At 36.0% G+C, this 17,518-nt stretch overlaps 1 protein-coding gene across 1 annotated transcript; it reads left to right on the top strand.

Moving 5' to 3' along the window:
- The first annotated feature begins 4,232 nt into the window (after positions 1-4,232).
- LOC132616957 (V-type proton ATPase subunit a2-like) lies at positions 4,233-16,086 on the top strand. The gene is made up of 18 exons (XM_060331756.1): positions 4,233-4,675; positions 6,694-6,738; positions 8,905-9,027; positions 9,161-9,268; positions 9,397-9,507; positions 9,600-9,773; positions 10,091-10,228; positions 10,899-11,006; positions 11,149-11,256; positions 11,351-11,499; positions 12,565-12,718; positions 12,972-13,132; positions 13,212-13,418; positions 13,619-13,802; positions 13,887-13,970; positions 14,079-14,272; positions 15,520-15,579; positions 15,702-16,086. The coding sequence occupies exons 1-18, from the start codon at positions 4,526-4,528 to the stop codon at positions 15,904-15,906; spliced, it is 2,463 nt and encodes an 820-aa protein (XP_060187739.1). The 5' UTR covers positions 4,233-4,525; the 3' UTR covers positions 15,907-16,086.
- Positions 16,087-17,518: the final 1,432 nt, after the last annotated feature.

The raw sequence follows: 17,518 nt of genomic DNA, 5'->3' as shown, positions 1-17,518 counted from the left end.
CCCCCAAAGGAGACTCAGGCAGAGACGTCATTGTCCTCAGGTATGTAATGCTTTCTTTCGATGATTTCTTGATTGTGTGTGGCCATTGTTGTTGTTGTTGTTGTTATAGCCCTGTGAGGTAATGTATTTTGAGTTGTTGTGACAGGATGGTAGTGCCATATTACAGGGGAAACTCTGGCCAAATTTTTGTAGAATCCCTAAGAGCCTAACATTCGAGGACGAATGTTCCTAAGGGGTGGGGGGGGGGGGGGAAGGAGAATGTTACGTCTCAAAAATTTCAGGTTGTTGCATTATGAATAGACTAACAAAAGCCTAAAGTGGACATGAAGTCTTTATGAGTTTAAGGAGAGTATTTGATAACTTTAAGCGCGCACCATAAGATTTTGAAGTCATATGAATCGGTGGAATTAAGTTCGTCGAAGGAAGTAGAATGTAAGTCATGTTTGGGACGATTTCGCAACAATTGAGTTATAGTTTGTTTGGTAATGACTTGAGAAGAAGCTATAGGGCCTCTTAGATGGTTAATGAAGTGTTATACAAGTGTCAAGAATGTTCCATAAGGATTGGGAGCCAAACGAATCGAAGCGAGCAACTTATCAAAAAAGGACATTTTGACGGACTATTTGACGGACCGTAGGGGGTTTGACGGCCCGTCAAATGGTGGAGCTCCACCACGAAACAGTCACAGTGAGACATGTTTATCTGTTCCATTTAACGGTGCATTTTGATGGACTGTAGGAAGTTTGACGGTCCGTCAAAGTGGGCGTCAAAATGCCCGACGGGTTTTTAAGTGACGCTTTATATATTTTGTTTTATATCATTTGGGCTCATTATTTCCCCAAATCAGATCCTTGATCTCTCCAAAACCCTCTCTCCAAGTCCATAAACTAATCCAAGCCAAATCCAAGAGATTCAAGTGCTAAGAAGCTTGCTAGGGTTTGTGGAACTTAAGTTTTCCTTTGGTATTGATGTTGGAGACTTCACTTGAGTGGAGTGAGTTCATCCAAGGCTTGTTCTTGTGTGATTAAGGTAAGGTTTTACATCTTTTGCATATAGTTAAGGTTGTTTCATTGTTATACCATGTGGTTGAAGGAAGAAAAGTGAAAAGAGAGTTCAAGTATGAATTTGAGGATATTATGAACTATAAGTTAACTTGAATTGTGATTCTTAGCATGTGATGAGTATAATCTTGATGTGGGTGATACTAATGATGTTGGGGAAGTGTTGTATGTAAGTATATGGGGTGTTGTGTTGTAGCTATTGTTATGAATGATCATGAAAGGGAGTTTGGGGATTGAATGATGCTTAACTTGAATGAAGTCTCTTAATTATGGTATTGTTAATAACGACGTTGTTGATTGGGAGTTGTTTTGGAAATTGGTAGAAGTAAATAAAATAGGGGAAATGCTGTTTTATCAGAGATTGTCTAGAGGAGCTCCATTTGATTCGGAGCTGCAGCTGTTAGTACTATTCTTTTGTGTACATATATGGGCATGGCGGGGCCCTGTCCCGTCTTTATGATGATACATACTCTTTCTAGAGGCTTGTAGACAGTTGTGTATAGCTAGATGTCTCTTAGCCTTGTCGGCTCATATTTTTGTATATCATTTTGTTAGCCTCGTCGGCTTATGTGTATATATATATATATATGTATATATATATGGGCATAGTGTTGATGTTGATATAAAAGTGCCTTAGCCCGATGGAAATTGTTATTGATGCATAGAGATTATGAGTAGGCCATGTGGCTCACCTAGATATAATGGTGTAAGTATGAAGAGGGGTGCTCGGTGAGCTAGTTTCGGGTGCCCGTCATGGCCCTCCGATTGGATCGTGATAGGAATGTATATTTAAAAACAATTAAGATAAATATAAAAATTAAAAAAAATTAACAAGAATCAAGGGGTGGACTACGATGAAGGGTAAACGTTTAAAGATTTTATTGTTCCTGCATCAAGCTCAAAAGGTTATTTGCTCTACTACTTCTTCAGATTCAAGAAAAAAGGTTCTTCAATCAAGTTCAAACCTCAATGAGTAGAGGAATAACTACTTATGAGCCAGAAAAAAGCTCCTCTTTGGAAAGCCTAAACTCCAATCAGACATGGATGCCTATCCAAAAAATGGTGGAACAAGAACATTTAAAGAATATGGATTTTGAAGGAATGGCATAATATACGCAAATGAAGAGAGATAGAGAAGGTGGGGGAGGAGAATGGAGTAATTTGATTATTATTTGCATTTGACGACGACCTTTTCGTTGAGACTCGTCAATGGCGGCCTAGACTACATAATAATCTATACTTTGAATTTATTTTTAATTTAGGAAATAGTTTAAAGATAATGATTTTGTTTAACTTTTTTTAGTGTTAGGGACTAAAATTGCACATTTATGTTGATTGGACCTTAAATATGCTCAGTTAAATTACACGAAGATCATTATGAAAAAAAATTACAGGGGATCAAAACTGGAATAAGGCTTTTTTTTTTAGAAATTCGTCTATCTATGCTCATTGAGCACGAAGCTGCATATATTTATTGAAACTTCATACAAAGAGAGGAGTTAAGGTTTCCTAATACTCTTTTTCCAACGGAAGGTGGACCAACCTCCAACCTATCCATGGTAGTAGGTTAGCAATTAAGTTCACAAAAATAGGTTAACAAAAAGGGGAAATGTTAGCTTATACACAAACTCTCGAGTACAAACTGTACACTTCCTTAAGGGACATCAAAAATATGAACTCTTCGTAGTTGTCTATCTATGCTAAAAGAGTTTTTGATCTGTTTAGTCCAAAAAGAAGGGAAACTAAGTTTATCCAAGTTGAACTCCCCCTTAGCTTGTCTCGGCAACTGTGTGAAATCAGTATACCAGGTATCCTAATTGCATTCTTGTCCTGTATTAGCAAGAGTGTCTACTACTTTATTTGCTTTACGAAAACAATGTTGAATCTTGAAATCTTGAAAGCAATTCAAGTTAGTTTTGATATCCATCACCACCATCTATAAGCCTATAACTCAAAGACTAAATTTGCTATTTTCTCAAAAAAAAAAAAAAAATGTTAAACCATTCAGTGAAGCTTTCTCGGCAAAACAATCTGCTAAATCTTTCCTTTATGAAATTTTTTAAAGATATTGATTCTGTTTAACTTTTGTTAGTGTTAGGGACTAAAATTGCATGTTTATTTTTGATTGAAGGTTAAATTTACTCAATTAAATTACACGGGGATCATTATGAAAAAAATTACAGGGGGATCAAAACTGGATTAAGACTTTGTTTTTTCATAAATATGTCCATCTATGATCATTGAGCATGAACTTGCATATATTTAATATATTTATTGAAACTTCATACAAAAGAGAGGAGTTAAGGTTTCCTAATACTCCTTTTCCTACGAAAGGTGGAACAACCTCCAATCTATCCCTGGTAGTACGTTAGCAACTAAGTTGACAAAAATAGGTCAACAAAAGGGGAAATGTTAGCTTATACACAAACGCTCGAGTAGAAACTATACACTTCCTTAAGGAACATTAAAAAGATAAAAGTCTTTGTAGTTGTTTATCTATGCTAAAAGAGTTTCTGATCTGTTTAGTCCGAAAAGAAGGGATGTTGAGTTTATCCAAGTTGAACTCACCCTTAGCTTGTCTCGACAGCTGTGTGAAATCAGTATATCAGATATCTTGATTGCATTCTAGTATTGTATTAGCAAAAGTGTTTGTTACTTTATTCGCTTCACGAAAACAATGTTAAATCTTAAAATCTTTAAAGCATTTCAAGCTTGTTTTGATATCCATCACCACCATCTATAAGGCTATAACTCAAAGACTTAATTTGCTATTTTCTTTAAAAAAAAAAAAAAAAAAAAAAAAAAAAAAAAAAAAAAAACTATTCAGTGAAGCTTTCTAGGCAAAAAAAAATCTGCTAAATCTTTCCTTTTGTGGGATAAGGCCTATCAACTATCTTACACTTAGCTTATATTTTTGGTACATAGAACCTGTTAATTGTGTCTGTTAGTCTTTTGGAACTTTTGGCTTTTTCTTATCTACAAAGTTTTATTCTTGGTTTTGTGAGTCATTAGGCCATTTAATTCTAGTGGTGTTCTTATGGGTATGTCATACATCTGTAAAATCCGAAAAAACCCGTCAAAATCAAACTAAATGGATAAAACTGATAAAATCCAAATCACATTTATACAATAATGATTTGGTTTGAATATATATGAAAAAAAAAATGTCTTAATCGGTTTGGTTTAAGATAAAAATGTTTTACCGTAACAAGAAAACGAAAAATGCAAAATTTGAACGCGGTAATAGAACGTCGCCGTTTTTAGGTTCCTATTTAAACGGTTTTCAAAGATGCAGATCTCAGACCAATTTTCTTTGACGACTATGACTTTATGAGAAGAAGACCGGAGAAAGCTAAAATACGAAATCGATCGACCGGCGGAATTCCCGCCGATTGAAAAAACCAAACTGCATTATACATTTGCATATAATAACCTTTTAACGATTTGGAGAAAAAAATCAAAAAATGGTAGTCGGTGGAGCAGAAGGATGTTGTCCAACTATGGATCTTCTACGGTCGGAAGCAATGCAGTTGGTCCAATTGATTATTCCGATTGAATCGGCTCATCGTACAGTTACTTATCTCGGTGATCTCGGTTTATTCCAATTCAAAGACGTAAGCATTAAGCAACACACACATTTTGATGATTCATTAATATGTAATGTCCTTATATACGTACGTCTTTTGTATGTTTTTACCTTTTGTTTTTTATCATTTTGTACCGAGGGTCTATCAGAAATAGCCTCTCTACCCCATGCTACCCTTCCCAGACCCTACTGTGGATTACACTGGCTATGTTGTTGTTGTATTTTTTGATCATTTGTTTTGGATATGGAATTTGTCGTATGTTTCATGGATGAAGGATGAGCTGGATACGCATTTGATGAATGTACATATTTTATGTGCCCGCCATAGGGAAAATTACGCTCTATGTCTACTGGATGAAAATATTTACGACATGTAGCCCATATTTTGTGTTTGTTACCCGGTTTAGCTCATATTTGTGTATAAACACCTTTTATACTTTATTATACAAGGTTGATACATTATCTATAAGACTATAATGCTTTCCCCACAGGTATAATGTTGTATAATATTGTATAATGTCTGGCTACATGGCATTATTTTTTATGTTGGGCTGTATGTTTTTGCAAAATTTCCCTTCTTTTTTTCACCTTAGATGTTTGATCATTTGTTTTGGATATGGGATTTGTTGTATGTTTCATAATGAAGGATGATCTAGATATGCGTTTGAATGTACATATTTTATGCATCATAACTTTGATTTTGATTTGACATCGCCATATATGGCATAGCTGGAAGGATGAGCTTGATGCGAGATTTGCATACAAATGTGATCAATTGACTTCACTTTATTGTTTTATTCAGTTTTTAAAAGAATGGCGAGATTAGGAGCCCTGCTATCAGTAGCGGAGCCAAGAAATCTAACGAGTGAATTCAAAAAATATGAAAGTTTGCACATGGCTTAACTATTAAGGGGATTCAACAACTTATATGTATATTAAAAATGTTTATTTTCCCCCTATTTGTATGGTGTAATTTTCTAATGAAGGTGATTCAATTGAAACCCCTTCAACACACTTAGCTCCGACACAGCCTGATAGTCAAATCATCTCTCTCTTTTTAGAGCGAATCCACTAGGGCCTAGGGTTAGTTTTTTTATTAAAACCAAAACGAACCTCAGAGTAAAGAGTGCAAGTAAGGGGGGTTAGGTCTTACCTTACTAATCCTAACTAGAACTTGCAAAAAAATAGAACCTAGACTATCTCAATTAGTGATGTAGTACCCAAATGCCTTGGCATGGCACCATCTCAAGCTCCTCCAAGGTCTCACCAGATGTTGTGGTCTTCAAAGCCATACCGAGCAAACTCCCTCGAGGAAAAATGGATTGTCGACCACCAATGAGCTAGGCCTATCATTATAAATCCTCTTGAGGAATGAAACATCTCATTTTCATTCTTAACTCTAAGATTCCTTAACTTGTAGAATTAAAATTTAGTGTTTTAAAAATTACATAGAAGTAGTTCAAATTTTCTTTTGTTATTAAAAGTATATAGAAAGATGTATTTGTTTGATTCGTCAAAAGGTGATGATGTCATTCTTTTGTAATGGAGGGAGTTGTTTTTTCAGGATTCTTACTAGGCAAATTTGGTTTTCTCTGAGAGTAGCTTCTGTAATGTTGACTGTGAATGATCCCCATTTTCTTCTTTTAGTAATTCGAAAAATTTGGTGGAAAGAAACTAGCGCATAGTTTGCCACCTTTGTGCACCGTCAAGTTTTTTCAAAAGGTATCAATCTACTGCCAGTTTCAATAGCAACACAGTGTCACATATTTGTGACTATGCTTTCTATATTCTAAGCCTGTTTTTTCCTATCAGCTTATCTTGGAGGAACAATTTATGACTGCGTCAGTCCTGCTTTCTAAGGGTTTTTGCTTTCTTTCTGCTTTCCTTTTTAAGATGATCTTGGATTTTTGATGGTAGATCACCAAGTTCTCATGGAAATTTGTGTTTCTTAATATGCACTAGTCTCTCTTTGGGTCTGTCATCTGTTGCTTAAAAATCTTAGAGCAAAGGATTGATTAGTTCCACCTGATTATGCCTTTTTTACAGCTTAATGTGGAAAAGAGCCCATTCCAGAGGATATATGCAACCCAGGTTTGTTTTATCATTCTTGTTATGTTCTTCTTTTACACCATTTTGGTTTGTTTTGAAATTGAAGTATAAGTTTATTTAAATTTTGGTTGTCTACAGCCGTCTTCTGATTCTTTAATTTCAGTATTACTCTTTATCAAATTATATCACTATCAATGTGGATTAAGCACTTCACTTCGCTTCGGCAGCGTTTCAGTGAAGGTGGTAAAGCATACTCCTAATAAAAACAAGCCAGAACAACCGTATTATAAAGATTTCAAAGAATTTACATTAATTATGTGGCTGGGTTTCATCTTGTAAGAGAGCAACAAAACAACAATAACTACGTCTCAATACCAAGCAAGTTAGGGTCGGCGTTATGAATTCTTATTGATTATGTTACTCCATTTAAGCGCATCTCAGTCCAATATTACACAAATCAAAAAGAAAAATAAAAATAAAAGCTGTTAGCAGTTCTCTATATTTTCAACTAGCATATAAATATCTGACATGACTAAAGAACTCTTAGAAAACATACGACCTGAAGTAAACTTGCATAGGGTGACTACTAAGGGAAAAATAGTTGTCAAAACTTTATATTAATTGTTCATAAAATTTTATGGATGAATGTGTCAGCGATAGGAATCGGAAATTATAGATTCAGTACTACAATAAATCTACACACTAAATTTGAATTGTAAGCTTATCACAACATCTATGTGCTAGAATCAGAAATATATGGATTTTGAACTAGATAGACACAACCTTTACTTCATATATGTACTCAATTGCAATTTTTTCAACTTTCTATTATATATTCTTGTAAACTATAATTTTCTTCCTTCATTTTATGCATTCACTCAAGTATGTTCTTCAATTGTGCTTCACGCTTAAAGCCAGTTCTCCCTTGGACAACACTTACTATGGTGGCACTCAAGTTTACTAAGGCGAACAAGAGTAATTAGGCCAATTGGTTTCTTATTTGATATTTTATTAGTCTCAATAGACTTAATGCATGCATTTGCGCTACCGATATTTCAGCCACTGTAAGGTAAAGACTGAAGTGGAAATTTTGGTGGGCTGTGATGCACCCCATCTCCCTTGCTTTTAGTGATTTGATTTTTAGGGTTACCCATTCTCTAGCTTGTTACTGAGTTAGCACCTTCTTCTGGGGCCTAAGAGTCATTGCAGCACGTTGGTGTTGAATCAGATTTCTGTCTGGGGTGAGGAATTGTTGGCTCGGATTTTCTTAATAACATTTTCGTTGTATAAAGATAAACCTTCAACCGAGGCCACCAATGCCTTGGATTAACACGCTCTTCCAGGGGCTTTATCTTTTAAGGGGTTGGGATCAGGGATAAAGAAAATAGCACCAAGATAAAAATGTGGGATTAGTTTATCCCGTATATGTTTGTAATTTTTTATTCGGGATAAGTAATCCCGGGATTGCTTTATTCCATAATAATCTTGGCACTTGTTCGTACCACAGTCAATCTGGGATAATAACGTCAGATTAGTTAATCCTGGGATAAAACAATCAAATGTGACAAAGATGCCCGTTTCCACAAAGTCCTTCACCCAAAGTCCTTTAAGAAAACCAAGGTTAAAATTGGAAATAAACGTTTATCATAGTTCGTCAATTTTCAAACCAAGTACATGTTTTCGATTATCACCATATACTCTACTTTAACTCAATGATCTAAACAAAACCTTTATACTAAATAATCCAGGGATTATTAATCTCAGTATTTCAATCCTTGCATTAAAATCTCAGTATAACTTTGTCCGCGAACAGAACGATGCCTAAGTACATTACCATGGTTAAAATAGAACAGGTTATTTTAACTGTTTTTTTTATAGAACACTGTTGAAGCACCAAGCCTCACAAAGATGGCTTTTTTCATCTGTATCCTATAGGAGTTTAAAATAAGTTGTTCAGATGTGTTCTTCCTCTTTCTGTGATTCTTCTTAATGTCTGACTGAAGTAGTCCAAAATGGGCAGGCATTTCATCAGCACTGCCTTTCTACTTGATCAATTTTAAACATTTCAATTTCCTAGACATGCTCATGAAGTTCTTAGACATTGCCGGAATACCACTAGCATCACGCTTCAGATAAACTTTGCACCAATACAACTCACTTTCTATTTACATATTCTCATATAATTTATGCATGTGTTTACTTCCACAGATTAAAAGATGTGGAGAAATGGCACGGAAACTTCGCTTTTTAAAGGAACAGATGACGAAGGCAGGGTTTACTCCTTCAACAAGAACCTCAATGTGCTCAAATATAAATCTGGATGAATTGGAGGTCTGCATATTTCATCTACTTGAATTTAAGGCTTACCATCAAATGCTATTCTTCATTATTTCATTTTTACTGTCACTGTCACCATGATTCTGATTGTTTGCATGTATTTTTAACAAATTTCGGAAATGGGAAGGTCAAACTTGGAGAACTCGAAGCTGAGCTAGCAGAGACGAATACTAATACTGAAAAGCTTCAGCGTTCTTACAATGAGCTTCTCGAGTATAAGCTTGTTCTACAGAAGGTGAGGCTACATTGATGCTAAGTATCTCTGGCAGTAGAACTATCGGGCACAAAATGTATCTGCTTGGCTAGGATTATGCTCTTTGATGATAGAGAGGTTTTAAATACAAGCTGTTTTTGTTCCATCAGGCTGGTGAGTTTTTCCATTCAGCTCAAAACAGTGCTACAGCTCAGCAGAAAGAACTGGAGGAGCATATACATGCCGAGAGATCAATTGATAGTCCTCTGTTGGTAGAACAGGTACTGTTATATAACTCATATTGGTGCTGTTGTATTTTTCTGGTAGAGGACGGTAGTTGTAAATTGATATGCTTTTTTTGTTTTTTGCACAGGAAGCCTTTGGTGATCCTTCAAAACAAGTTAAGCTGGGATTTGTCAGTGGGCTTGTTGCTAGAGAGAAATCTATGGCTTTTGAAAGGTTTCTTTTTCGTGCAACCAGAGGAAATGTATATTTAAAGCAAGTGGTTGTGGAAAATCCTGTAACGGATCCATTGTCAGGCAGTGAGGTTAACTCCAGTACTTCACTTATTGAAAATAAAGAGGGGCTCAAATGATGCTTAAAGTTATTATTTCTTTCAGAATTGGATGCGTAGATTTGGGGTTTCATAGTTTTCGTTTCCAACTATTTCGTTTTAGAAGTTAAAAGTGTTATAAAGTATAAAGTTCACTCCAGAATTCTCCTTGGAGGAGAGAAGGATATAAAGACACCTAATTATTTATCTGATATCCCCCCTATCTTCCTTGTTGGATGTACTTCTTTCTCATTTAGTCCAAGAAAATCATATGCCTAAAATGCTCTGAGCTTATTAATCTTTAATTTTAGGTTGAGAAAAATGTGTTTGTTATCTTTTACTCTGGAGAAAGGGCGAAGAACAAGATATTAAAAATTTGCGATGTATTTGGAGCAAATCGGTATCCATTCACTGATGACATAGGCAGACAGTATGAGATGATAACAGAGGTATGCCACAAAATCACTCTTTGGGATTTATTTATGTATGCTTGGAGTGAATGTACTTCAACATAACCATATGATTGGTGCAGTTTGCCAGTTATCAAAGTCTTAAAACAGTTCTTGCTTATATAAGTGTCACTCGACTTATATGATTATCTCATTTGCAATATCTAAAAGTACCAAATGTAAATTTTGTTTAAGCTTTTATACCCTAATCTCGAAAATATTAGAAGGTTATTTTCACCAAATTTGGCTTATCGAACTTGTCATATGCTATTGACGACAGATATTTTGAACATGAAACTCAACTGGATTAAGATCCATTTGGATTTCTGACATCTGTTACAAAGATTTTCCTACTCTATAATATTTGATCTTTTAGTTCACAATTCAAAAGATTATTTCTTTAATTATCCTTAATCTAGAGAAAGACTATTCCTTGCCCTGACTCAACCTGTCAGTTTGCTTTAAAGCCTGTAAGCTAATAGAGAACCATATCAGCTATTGTTGATGCAATTTGAGGAAATGATCCATGTATTCTATTTCTACCCGGTTAATTTTTCTGAATAGCAGTCGTTTGAAAAACTTCTTTCGATTACAGCAACTCTTTGTCAAGGTATATATCTTGGTATTTCTGTTGAAATTTACCAAGTTGTTTCCCTATTTTGACTCGTAGGTATCTGGAAGACTTTCAGAGCTGAAGACCACCGTAGACATTGGGCAGCTACACTGGGCAAATCTCTTACAGACCATTGGTTACGAATTTGACCAATGGAACCTTCTGGTAGTTTTTATGAATCATCTTAGCCATATATTAGTTTAATGGAACCACACTATTTCATTAACTCAAGTGGTCAAATTTGTCGTGTCACGTGTGTGTACAAGAGTTACATGTCTCTGAATTGCATCCCTTTGTACTTGTGAAGTTGAAACAGGAGAAGTTCATTTACCATACGCTAAATATGCTCAGTTTTGATGTGACAAAGAAGTGCCTTGTGGGTGAGGGTTGGTGTCCAGTTTATGCGACCAGCCAGGTGCTGTGCACCCACCTTCTGATATGGTTTACATTTGTGTTTTGTCTCCATTATTTAATTTGTAATTAAACATACTTCCTTTGGACGTTTGCAGATACAAAATACATTACATCGAGCAACTTTGGATAGTAACTCACAAGTTGGGGCCATATTCCAGGTCTTGCATACCACAGAATTGCCACCTACATATTTCCGTACAAACAAATTTACATCTGCCTTCCAAGAGATTGTTGATGCATATGGGTGAGTAATAGTAATCTGTTTGATATTTTTCCTGATTGAGTACCACGTACATGATTAACGTCCTAAGTGAATACTTATCCTTAGAAACGAAATTCAAAATGAATGAAGGTTAGGAACATCCACTCATCAATGTACAATTTTTTACTCGAACGCTGAGTTGTTGTAATGCCTGGTCTCAATTAAACAGTTGATCTTTCCTGCTGTTTGTGACTATAATTCTGCAAATTTCATTTCCTCCATATGCTGGTGCCGTGGTGCGAGTGGTTGATGTTTTTGGTGTGGGGCCAGAAAGGGCAAAAGGAGTTATTGCTTTGTAAAGATAATTTTGAGATACATAAAATTTTCTCTCATAGAGATGTTTCTTGCATTATGCAAAAATCTGAGCCAACCTCAAAGCACTGGAGCCCCTAAAAAGTTCAACAAAACCAGCAAACTCAAGCTCTTAATACAATGATTTTAAACCAAATCTCTTCTAGAAGCAGAATAATTCAATACAGGTTGATTTTCAGACAGTTAAATCTGCTTAATATATGATCTACTCATACAGTTAACTAAGTCTAATATTCAATGTGCTCATATAAGGGTAAATATGAAGGGATAATGGGTCACAAAACTGTATGTGAGCTTTGATAGTTGCCATTCACCGTCAGAAAGAACTTTGCTTCTCTATTTCTGTCGATGAAAACAATTTACTGCTCAGTTTGGCATTCTCCCTCACCCTGCTAACTTCTTTCCTTCTTTGTTGGATCAAAGTTCTTTCTCCGGCTCTTTTCTGATTTAACATATTTAGATATAAACACACAGATTTATGTTGTCAACAAAAGAACAGTTAGCTGATTTCCTCTGATTGATTATCCACGTGACAGAGCATCATAGTTTATGACTTCCAGTTTTCAACATTTCTTGATCTAGCAACTTGATTTCCTCATCTTTATTGACCATGAGAGAAAGTCGTTTTTTAAGTGGAGCCTTGCTGGACAATATTTTGCTTTTACTATTTATTTGACTGGAGTACTGTGGTATCTAAACTTCCTTAGAGATCCTCTAATCTGTGGTTCATTATAGGATTGCAAAATATCAGGAAGTAAACCCTGGTGTTTTCACAATAGTATCTTTCCCATTCCTCTTTGCTGTCATGTTCGGAGACTGGGGACATGGTATATGCTTGCTTCTTGCAACATTATACTTCATTTTACGGGAGAAGAAGCTATCTGGTCAGGTCAGTGCCGAACGTCCTTTCTGAAAAGTATCCAGTCGTTCTCTGCATCTGTCTTTACTGTTATCTGTCCCCATCTGTACCCTGTTTGATTGTAAATATATTGGGAGATCATGTTTTGCTTAGGAAAGAATTAAGAGCTAGTTGTGCATGGTTGACTTGGCATCACTGATAAATCATGTTTTATAGACTTTTTATTCAGTTAATAAGTTTTATGAAGCATAATAAGCTCATTCAATTTGATTTGTGTCAACAGAAGCTTGGGGACATCATGGAGATGACTTTTGGCGGTCGCTACATTATTATGATGATGGCTCTGTTTTCAATATATACAGGATTCATATATAATGAATTTTTCTCTGTCCCCTTTGAAATATTTGGACGCTCAGCTTACGGTTGTCGCGATCCTTCCTGCAGGTAGGTGCTGAAGTAGTAATTCATGTTCTCTCTGTTTTCTTCATTGCTCCAATCCTTGAACTAGTTATTTTTGTTGAAGGGATGCCACTACAATTGGTTTGATCAAGGTCCGCGATGCCTATCCATTTGGTGTGGATCCTAAGTGGCATGGTACACGCAGCGAATTACCATTTCTGAATTCTTTGAAGATGAAGATGTCGATTCTACTAGGTGTAGCTCAGATGAATCTCGGAATCATTCTAAGCTATTTCAACGCAAAGTTCTTTAAAAATGACGTGAATGTCTGGTAAGCTAGATTACGTTCCTCTCTCCTTGGTTGTTTGTCAGGACTTGACTCATTGCACTGTTACAAATAACATTTTGCCTCTGTGTATCAACATTTTCAATTCTTGTAAATATCTACCCTTGAATGTGTGTAAAGTATTCATGCGCTATTGGAATTTAGTATGCCACTCTACGATTTTATTTATTAACATGTTTTTTCAGGCATCAGTTTGTCCCCCAGATAATATTTCTGAACAGCCTCTTTGGCTATCTTTCACTTCTTATTATTGTCAAATGGTGCACTGGTTCTCAAGCGGATCTGTACCATGTAATGATATACATGTTTCTAAGCCCTACTGATGATTTGGGCGAGAACCAGCTTTTTATTGGGCAAAAATTCCTCCAGGTTTCATTTTTCATCTTTATATTAACATCTAGGTGCTACAGAAGAGGCCATCTCTAATATCTGTTATCTTCTCTTCTGATCCAGCTTTTGCTAGTATCACTTGCGCTTGTTGCTGTTCCATGGATGTTATTTCCGAAGCCATTTCTTCTAAAGAAGCAACATGAGGAAGTATGTCTAAACTCGATAATGCAGCCAAAAATTTTAGTGGTACTTGTTTTCTCCGGTGTTTCTCTTCTTGCATGAACTTTTATTCATTGTCACATCATCAATTTCCAGAGGCATCGAGGTCAATTGTATGCAATGCTTGACAGCACTGATGACTCGTTTGAGTTGGAGACACACGATCATTCACATGGACAAGAAGAATTTGAGTTCAGTGAAGTTTTTGTACATCAACTCATACATACCATAGAATTTGTACTTGGAGCGGTCTCTAATACAGCTTCATACCTGCGTCTGTGGGCCCTCAGGTGTGTATCTACCAGCTTTGAAGTTTCAAATATGAACACATATATCAAGTTGATACCTGCTCCTATCTATGCAAGTGTATAAACTCACCTCTGTTGATAAGTATCAGTTCTGAAGTTAGATGTTCAAAAGACTAGTTTACAATTAATCAATGACTGCATGTTTGACCAGTATTCATTCTCAGGAATCTGATTAACAGGGATGAAAAGCTTAACTGGTAGACTGTGATTGCATGACTGATGCAAGCAAAAGTAATGGAGAATTTTTCATCTGATTTTTTTTTGTTTCGGGAACGTTTGTTTATGCTTCGAAGGAGCTAAACCAGAATGGTTATGTGATAAATGTTTCAACTTTTGTTAACGGTGCTTTAAGAAGCTTAAAAAGTTTGGCATCTTTAAATCCTCTGAATGTGTTAGGCAAAATGATTGACTCCCCTATTTGTACCATGCTTATGTTGCCATATGCACTGGAGATTTATGAAATAAGCTTCAAAAAGAACTCTGATTTATGAAGGATGGATTGATCTAGCAGGCTTGATCCTAATGAGTTTGACATTTTCTCAATTTGCTATCAATATTTAGTTGTAAACCAAATCAGCCTGTAAGAAATCATTTTATATGAGAGAAGCTGCTCTGGATATTTCTAACTCTGCTATCATTTTTTAGCTGTAAAGCAAATGTCTGTAAAAGATAATTCTATGTGACAGAAGCTGCTCACGATACATGTAGCATCACAAGTATTCATAGAGTCCATACAAACTAGTCAGTGTCAAGGCTTTTTGGTTATTATAGTTTCATTAGGTTAGGTGCTTGACAGGTGTATCTTTTTATTTGGTCATGGACTTGTATGTTAATGTGGGAATACGTGCAAGTTTAGAGAATGTTTAATTTTCCTACAAAGACAAATTATTTAGTATACGAATTGAATAGAGCAGAACGGCGGTGTAGCAGATTCATATAATTGATCCAATTCGTATAGGATTGAGGAGTAGTAGATTGATTGATAATAATTTGATGTGCCTTTTAGGTCATGATTGATCTTATAGCAGTCTGGGTGTTTTGAATGAGTTTGACAGTTTTTCTCAGTTTGAGTATATAGGAGATCATTCTATTCGATAGAAGCTGTTGAGAATATAGCCCTGAAGGCGAACATCTAAGGGTTCTCATGTTACCTGTATATTGTCCTTTGCTCGTAGTTATAGATTTTATTCATCAATGCATATGATTCTTATATTTCTGTCTCTGTGCAGTTTGGCACATTCAGAACTGTCAAGCGTGTTCTATGACAAAGTTTTGCTCCTCGCAATGGGGTAAGTTTTTTCCTGTGTTTGCCTATAACTGGAGAGATTATCCTCCTTGTTTTCTCTTGAGTAAGTGACCATTTCCTTGACCTGAGAAACTCACATCTAGTATATCCTGTGTTTTCTTACAGGTTCAATAATATCATCATACTGATCATTGGCATAGTTGTATTTATATTTGCTACTGTCGGTGTGTTACTTGTGATGGAAACTCTAAGTGCATTCCTACATGCCTTGCGTCTTCATTGGGTGGAATTCCAGAACAAGTTCTACGAGGGAGACGGATACAAGTTTTCCCCATTCTCGTTTGGTTTGATTAGTGAGGACGAAGATTAAATAACATAGAAGGTTGTGTAAACACTATTGTTTCATTGGCCAAAACACGCTTCGATATTTTTTCATGCTTGTAGAAATTTCTTGGTAACACACCAGTGAAAGCTGAGTGTTAGGAAATGCCTTTTGTATCTCATCCACTTGCGTAATCATCTCAAATAAAAAGGAGTTGTTTATTTAGAAGGCTGCTAATTGTTTCGAGTACGAGAGTCGTTTCTGTTTCTTATTGTGGTGATTAGATTAATAATTGTTGTGACAGAATCTCTTCTACTGAATAATATCCACGTAAAAGTTGTTTTAATTTTCTCACAAATATTCTATTCTGTAGAACTAGAGACCATGGCGTCAACTCACTGATATTGGAACCCTACAAATATTGTAATATCAATACTCTCTCTAGTTCTCATCTCAATAGTTTGCTGGACAGTTCATCACAATTAGGGGTGTCAAATAGGTGCATTGAGCTGAATTGCAGGTAAAAGATGAGCTACTTAATAAATGGGTCAGTCACTAACCGGCTGGAAGGTTATTGGGCAATTTGCACGATTGCTCTATTCGCGGGTGGTCTTTAATTTTCCCCTCCAAATTGCTTGTCTTTAATTTTTGCCCTTTGCCTAAAATACCCCGAGGTTTTGGGTTCAACCGGCTTAGTCAAAACAAAAAAAAGTCGTAAGGCAGAATTTGTCACGGGCCGACTCCTCCTAAGCGGCAGCGGCACACAAATAGCCCGTGCGGCGCTCGTAGTCCCACCTGACTACAAGCCAGCCTTTCCTTATCTTAGGTTTTCTTGGCACGACCCCATGCCTATGATGAAGCTTTACCTCAGAGGCTTAGCGTTCCTTGTGCCGCCCGTTTGATGTCAAGGCTTTTCATAGCAAAATTAGGCAAAAATATGTCTTGCAAAATTTCGCAAGGCAAGCCTCTGCCTTTTGCCTCAAGGCCGAAGTTTTGCGAAGCCTTGCCTTGCTAATTTTTTATTTTTTTTTTCTGTCGGGGATTCGAATCCATAATCTCGGGGTATTTTCGGCCAATTTTTAAGTGAAGAACAAAAATTAAAGACCAGCGCCTTTGAAGGACAATCCGTGCTAAAAAAAAATGAAGGTTATTTGGGTGGGTCAAAATGGGCTAAACAATTGTCATAACTCAACACCCCAAAATATTACCAAGTTTTAAATTTCTTTGCTTGTTTTTTTATAAATTTTTAAGTACCTATAACACTTCTTTTCTTTTATTATAACTATATATAACATAAAAAATATTATGACAAGGTTTCTCATGGACCAATTTGAGCTACATATCATCCCAACTTCTATATGGATTGAATTGAGCAGGTCAAAACAAATTTAACCAATGATACGATCAGCTAAGCCTTATTTGGCCACCCCGGAGCAACCGTTCATGGCCATTATGGGGAAACACTTTACGAAGGAGATACATTAGTTACATTTATATATAAAAAATCGAGATCTGGTGATATAACACAGGGTCTTCCAAAAGTATAACAGGTGTTAGAAGTGTATTCGATTGATTCAATATCCATGAATCTAGAAAAAAGGGTTGAGGGTTGGAACAAATGTATAATAAGAATTCTTGGAATTCTTGTCATTAACCCCTC

Source organism: Lycium barbarum, chromosome 11, assembly GCF_019175385.1.
Source record: "Lycium barbarum isolate Lr01 chromosome 11, ASM1917538v2, whole genome shotgun sequence".
Classification (NCBI taxonomy): Eukaryota; Viridiplantae; Streptophyta; class Magnoliopsida; order Solanales; family Solanaceae; genus Lycium; species Lycium barbarum.
Note: the sequence above shows the minus strand (reverse complement) of the source record. Positions and strands in the feature narration are given on the sequence as shown.